General features: G+C 39.5%; 1 protein-coding gene across 1 annotated transcript; it reads right to left on the bottom strand.

The window, feature by feature from the left end:
* Positions 1-287: 287 nt before the first annotated feature.
* On the bottom strand, positions 288-5,735 carry LOC122762491 (metabotropic glutamate receptor 4-like; the record flags this gene model as incomplete). Its single annotated transcript, XM_044017688.1, has 2 exons — positions 288-1,860; positions 5,489-5,735. Coding segments are annotated over 2 exons (297 nt in total), but the record flags the coding sequence as incomplete, so codon positions are not given.
* Between the last annotated feature and the right edge of the window lie 1,741 nt (positions 5,736-7,476).

Raw genomic sequence — 7,476 nt, 5'->3', positions numbered from 1 at the left:
CACATTTTATCTGTCCGAAAGCGAGGGAATAATCGACCTAAGCCAACACGTTTTTAATATCTGACACAGAAGCGTTCTTCAGAGATTTACACGTGTAAAATCACCATATCGGCTAAAAAGACACCAAATGTCATTAAGTGAACATCCATATATAATTTGTTCATTCGTTTTTCAAAATAAAATGGAAATAATGAAACCCGATATTTATGGAATTGAAGCTATTTTGTTTGTGGGCGGACCTTATGAAGCTGCCTGCTGATTGGCTACTGAGATTTGGCGAATCCCATTCTCAAAGACTGCAGAGAAGTCTGTTAAAAGGTAAATCACTCATGCTGCACACAGGTTTTTCATCCATCTAGTTATCTTTTGCATTTTTGGTTGAACTGTGCTTGCAACATCTCTAAATGAGTCCTCCTAATTTTGCATCCAAACCTTCATTAATAATTTTTGCTGCAATGTCACATTTCATGGTGCAAGGGGAAAAAAACTGCAGGGAGGGGGAGAAAAAAAAAAGAAGCACAGGTAATATCTGCACCTTGCACAAATCACAGGGGAAATCCTACTGTAGTACTCTCCCTTTGCAGCTCATAATATTATTTACCAACAAGGTTTAAAGATGAATGCATCTGGTATGACCGCCGACTAATTGTGTTGTTTCCTTTTTCAGCATGAAGCATTTCATCAAGTGCAGGACTTGCTAAAAAAAAATGATGTCTCCAGTTAAACAAGGAAATATGCAAACGAGGAAAACAAGGGTCAATAGTGAAGCCTTGGATTGATGTTAAACCAATGCAGCAGACTTCTTAACGTTGAGAGGCTGTTAACAAGTGCATGATAAATAAGGGCCAATAGATCTGGAACGTTTAACGTAGACATTGTCAAGTCTCGGAGATTATGGACCGTGGGGGTAAACCATTCGGGTTTGTCTCCTTTTTAGTGTTTTAAATTAGTCTTTCTTCAGCAGAGGGTGACCCAGCGTGTAATGGTGCAACATGACATTTCCACTGTGAATGACAACCATGACAAATGTTGCATTCCATAGACGTTGACAACACAGCACAGTACACGTGATGCTCCCACAAGCATGCTCTGGGACTGTACACTAGATTTGCCAAGATGGTGGCGTCATCATCATCATTAATATGAAACATTTATTTAAAAAAAGACTGGGATCACCCACTGCTTTGTTTCTTACTGTATGTGGTGGTCAGCTCGTGTGGCATTACTGAATATACTGTAGTAAGGCATGTACAGTTTGAAGAGTACTGCAGCTTTCAACTCCTATAATACCAGTTACTAAAACAAAAAAAAACAAAAAACAAAAAAACTTTTTATACTGCTTGTAAACTGCATTTGACTAGAGCGAAAACAAAACACTCTTTTCCCTGTTTTTTGTTGAAATGAGAAAAATGAATCAGCCCCAGAGAGAACTGAAGTCGTGTGCTATACATTTCAGAAGGAAAACATAGTGTTGGCTTTCGGTGGCTCACTCAGCTTGCGGAAATGTCGCTGCTCAGCACTCACGTGTGTCTCAGAAGAGGGTGGGAAGAGGAAAATTTACTCTCCAAACCCCCCTGACATTTCCCAATTCCATCTCCCAACCCACAAGTGACACATTCAATAATTTTTTAGAAAATGCTAGACATCCTTTCTACTTTTGGAGTGACAAATTCCCATCTTTCCACCGACTCCTCTCTGCTAGAAACATTGACATTCTCCTGTGTTTCCCTAGTTCATAGTTTTCCCCAGAATCAGGTGATTTCTCCTCAGGCCGGCCCCCCCTGCTCCACCTCCACGGCTCATCACTCTCTTAGATGGCATGGTTACTGTAGCTTATGTAAGTCTGCTTAGAGGCCAGCACTGTAAGGGAAGGTGTCATAGAAAAAGAAAAAGGAGGTTAAAAATGCAACAGGTGAGAGTCAAATAGCAGTGAAACTGACATTTGTAAGCATATTAGCCAAGATTTAATGTACTTCATCAAAACAGTTATATGCAGTTAGATTTTATAAGTGAAGTAATGGTGTTATATACACTATATTTAGGACATGGATTCTATATTCTATTGCATTTAAATTGGTATGAGTTTTTTGTTATTGTTGCAAAGATAAAGTGCTCACCACAATTTCTGAAAATAAATGAATGTTTTTCTCTTATTCATCCCTGAAAAAGACATATTTGAACCATCTAGTAGGTGTCCATGACATAGTTGATTGACCGATGGACCTTATTTTCCTGGATTTGGAAATGTTTCTCTAAAAAAAGTAACTTTTTTGGCAAACAGTGTCTGCTTTTCTACTTGCTTACTTTCTTCTTCGAAGAGCCCCAGTGGGAAACTAATAATTCTTCTGCTAATATTGTCATTATCTGTAATAATTTTTGGGGGTGGACTACAGTTAAATGTTGTGCATGAATCACTGATTTATACAGCACATTAAAAACACATTGCAACAGCAACACTAACAAACATTTAAAAAAGAAAAAAAAAAGAATACTTGTGGCTAGAGTCATACCAATGCATACCCATTTTTACATTATTACTGAAGTCTTTGAAAACTCACATACTCTTATTTTCACAGCTGATTATATATATTTCTTTTAAAGACGCACCTTACAGAGTCACAGAACAGATCACAACACTAGTATAAAGTGCAATAGTAATCATTCACGTTCAAGTCTTTAAACACATGCAAACACCTGATATTTCTCTGTGCTCCAAGCAAAACATGCAGCAGCAGCCAGTGAGTGTCTTTCCATTTTGACATGGAAAGCATATTAGGTGTAAAATGATTAATAAGAGATTATGTGATCTGACTTGGCTCTGTAAGTGTTGTCACCAATGTTTGATAATAGTTTCGTATTCTTCTTCTTCCATACGGTATATCCATGTTTCATAGGTTTTTGGAATATATCAGCTGTGAATAAGACCGACGACCTCGGGGGGCAGACCACGGAGATCATAACCAAACTCGCGGTCAAACGTGTCTGCCATATGATGATGAGTACCCGTGTGTGTGCGTGCACTCATGCTTGCCTGCACAAGTCTGTGCAAGTGTCAACATGTACCTGCTTGTCATATTTTTGTGTTAAATACAATTGTCCTCAGCGAGCATGCTCCGTGGAGGTAATCACACTACCAATCTGCCAATCTGCCCATGGCAGCCTTGGCTGATTGAATATGTCAGAGGGGATGAATCCAATCAGAAGAAAGCCAGAATCGGGGGCCAAAGTGCTGTGGAGGAGAGCTGCTTAATGGTGAATGTTTCGGTGTATTTGTCAGTGCCACGTTTGGTGTGTGAATGGGGCGGCGTTTCTCGCCATTTCATCCAAAGCATCTCTTCCAAGAGAAGCATTGATAAATGAACCTTATTTGAATATTTACGTGCTGTGAGGCCAAGATAAAGAATAGATGGTCCAGAAGGAATTGGAGCTGGCAGACCCATCTGTCTTTTCCTGTTCACTCTTATTGTTGTTGTTGTCCCATTAGCACATATTCCTTCTTTTGTCAACAGGGGAACAAATTACAGGGGACACATGGCTATCGCTTGTCTCCTGCACTCAGGGAGAGTGGTGTCATCTTCCCATTAACCGGCTTTACTGTGCTGATTGGCCATTTCACAGCACCACACACACCAATATTGTCTATTCCAGTTAATGTCTGTCGGGTCAGCGTGATTACTGTATTTTGACATTCAGGGTGCTGTGTTTTAGCCAGGGGTAGCTTGTATGCTTTGTTTTTGCAGGCATGGTGGTGTTGGGAACATTAGCAGAAATTAACTGTGGGGAAAGTGGTTACAGAAAATTAAAAGGGTAAAATTATTATCTAACCGGGTTACCTGAAAGTCTAAAGTCCCTCACAAGGCTCCCCACCCTCAACACAGTCTGACACACAAGCACAAAGAACATTTGTTAGATTCACAGTTTAAACCAGAACCAGGGGTGAGAGAATCAGCGCCTGTGAAAGGTCTCCGTAATAGGATAGGACATAAAAATTCCATTCTTACGTCAAAAAGCCATTCAGCCAAATGGAGCTGTGGGCTTTTTAGGCCTAATATACATCATTCTATCCAGTGCTGCTTGTCAGTTGAATATTAAATCAGGACCTTCAAAAAAACTGACCATGTGGGGTTGCTTTTTTGGGATTTATGCCTGCCCCCACAGAGGGACCTCCTACTCATACACTTTATCTTGGTGATGAAAATATTCTCTTTTCCAACACTGTGTTAATCATTTATTATTTTTCCCCCTTTCAAAATCAGATCAGTGTGGGCACCATATTGCATAATCTGATTATAAACACGATTTGGTAAGTGAAAGAGAGAGAGATTCATGAAGGCAAAATGCTGATGTATCCCAATCAAACAGATAAGTTGCTTTTTTTAGTGTGTAATATAAACATCCATTCAGCCATTTTCTACCACTTTATCCTCCACATGAGAGTCGTGGGGGGCTGGAGCCAATCCCAGCTGACATAGAGCGAAAGGTGGTCTAACATACAGAGACAAACAACCATTCACTCTCAACTCTCACACTCTACGGTCAATTTAGAGTGTCCGATTAACCTAATCCCCAATCTGCATGTTTTTTCGATCCCAGTGACCCCCTTGCTATGAGGCTACACTGCTATCCACTTCAACTCTGTGTCCCTGATAGAAACATATTTAAAATAGTACTGAATGCTATCCAATATAAGAAGTACATTAGTTTGGCCACTAAACAATTTAATACGTTTAAAAAATAGGAATGTACAAAGACAGAAATGCTATTCTAGCCAGAGGCTAATTGTTAAATTGCTTCTCAGTGTTTTCCATACAATTACAGTAGATCTGTCTGTGGTGGTAATCGGGTCGATCGTGTTACATACACATGAGAGGTCTGCGTGCCTGCTGAGAACTTAATGCTAGATGTGAGAACTATTGTAATGTTAAGTTTTTTTCTTTCTACAGAGACTAGAAACGGGTCTTCAGGTGTCAAAGATCCACTCCAACTATGACAATTGGATGTGTGTGTTTTGAGGCAAAGATAAACGCACACGTCTCTACAATGAATACGTAGCAACAAACAAGTTCAGCAATCTTTCATGTTATTTTGAGAAGTGGAAATTGAGACTATGGCGGGCCCCCCCACAGTGTAGATCATTAATGGAAAACACTGATTTCTGATTTGTTAACACAGTGCTGTTTATGTCATTGGCAGTGGTTTATGTCCAACAAGGAGCCATAGTGTAGCAGCACTTGAGCTGGAACTGAAACAACCCTCATTTCTTCTGTGCAAACATTATCCTCGCTAATTTCCTAAACTGCTGAAGTGCAAAATAATATCGCCATCAATTATGTTGTCACCTGAAATTAGTTAATTATATTCAAATAAGCTGTAACTTTACACACGGACAGCTCATTACATCAGCATAAAAATCGACTTCTGGTTAAGGTCTTTTTTTGTACTTTCACAATTTGCTTCTCTTCGTTGTGCTGTCAGGCGTAATACCAACCTTGTGTTTCAAGACTTTCACAGAGTTCAGACTTTGCTTCACCGTTGGGCCTCAGGCCACCTTTGGGGTTGAACTTGTTGGACATGGTGGCCGCAGTGACCACAGCCTTCAGGCTGCGCTTGCGCTTGGGCACGTTCTGCTCCGGATGAAAGAGAACCACGTAGACCTTGGGCATGTAGAGCATTCCCAGAGAGACGGACGCACTGAGGCTTACGGAGATGGTCAGGGTCGTGGTCTGGATATACATCTGTGGAGAAGACAGTGAAGATAAAACAGAATCAGTTGGTGAGGGTAAAGAAAGTGATGGCAAGTGGCCAAGTATAGTTTCTGTTATAAAAAAAAAAACACATTAGGAGGTGGTTTGAGGACAAATGTGGACACATTCCTGAGCTGCATGAATGCAACACGTCCACAGGACAAGGCTGTCCTCTGATGTGTCTGTTTCAGTTTTTTTGTCCCCTTTTTTTTTTACACTATCACCCATATATTTTTCTTTTGCAGCCACCATCATACATAATTTGAATTATGGTTTATTTCCAATAATAGATCACAGGAGACACATTCACGACACATTTACTTCCAGATTTGAACAGCCCTCCTTAAAACCGACCATGTGCGATCACATCACTGAGAACAGATGTTAACACCAGGTCTAAATGGGACCTATGTGGACAGCACAGGATAAATAGTTCCATGTAAATGTGCACAGCACTCTGTGTCCCATAATCATTACATAACAAGACATGGCGATGGCATACAGTGCCCTTTTATATCCACATGCATCATGATCAACATCGCTTTCATTGCTCGTGCTTGTTAATTTATGATACACAACTAATGGAAGTGCCCCCACCTAATGGGCATGTATGTTTTTTTTTTTTTTTGCATATAAATATTTTCACCCTGAAGGTTGTAGATAACAACTTAAGGAATGTCGCTGTGAAGCCAGTGACAGCTGCAACTCACAGCTGGCTAACAGATATGTAGCCACAGGCAACAACTGTGGAGCGGAGAGAAACATCCTACAGCACATTAAAAGTGCCTGCCAGTGATTTTTCATTTATGATAATAACCGCGGCACTGATACACAGTCCATCTCTGATTTGTTGGCGGAGGGAATGTGGGGAGTCAGCACCTGGAGTGTAAAAATGTGAAAGGTAGATCATACTTGATACAGACACTTGACACATTGAAAATGACAAGCCACATAGACAGAAATACTGAAAATAATATGAAAACATTATGTGTACATACATATATATGTGTGTGTATGTATATATATATATATATGTATATATATATATATATTTATATGTATGTATGTATATATATGTATATATATATATATATATATATATATATATATATATACATATATATATATATATATATATATATATCTACACACACATATATATATATATACTGTATGTATGGTTTAAGATTGCATTTTCTTGAGCCAAAAAAACCCCATCAGAGCAATTTAATGTCTTGATTTGCAGCGATACCACTCCATCTTTTTCTCTATACTCTGGTGTCAAAAAACATTCATTAGAGAAAAAGGCGAGAACAACTGAAATGACTTGTGGAATGAAAATTGCTGGGGGTGTCCTGAAGTTGATGAACACAAGGCGAACAGTGTACAGTGGGAGCGCAGTAAGCAGACATCTTTCAAAGAGCTTTGCCTGAGGTTTTGTCTGACATTACATTCTCAGACATCACATATGACTGAGTCGTTTGGTGTAGGAATAGCTCACAATGCCTTTTGCTATGACAGAGTGTCACTCGTTATGGATGATGTTTCTCGACATGTGGTTGTGACATATGATATTTGTATGTTAGCTTTGAGAAAAAAAAAATCCTCACGTCCTTAGGTCATTTTTGGCACTTTTTCTTCAATGATCATATTAGTCTGAGACTGCAGATCCACTCACTCCTTTCTGAGGCATGTCGGGGAACTATGCTGGCCTTCACATACCAGAAAGGAT

This window comes from Solea senegalensis, unplaced genomic scaffold (genome assembly GCF_019176455.1).
Source record: "Solea senegalensis isolate Sse05_10M unplaced genomic scaffold, IFAPA_SoseM_1 scf7180000015722, whole genome shotgun sequence".
NCBI lineage: Eukaryota > Metazoa > Chordata > Actinopteri > Pleuronectiformes > Soleidae > Solea > Solea senegalensis.
This window is presented reverse-complemented; position numbering and strand designations above follow the sequence as displayed.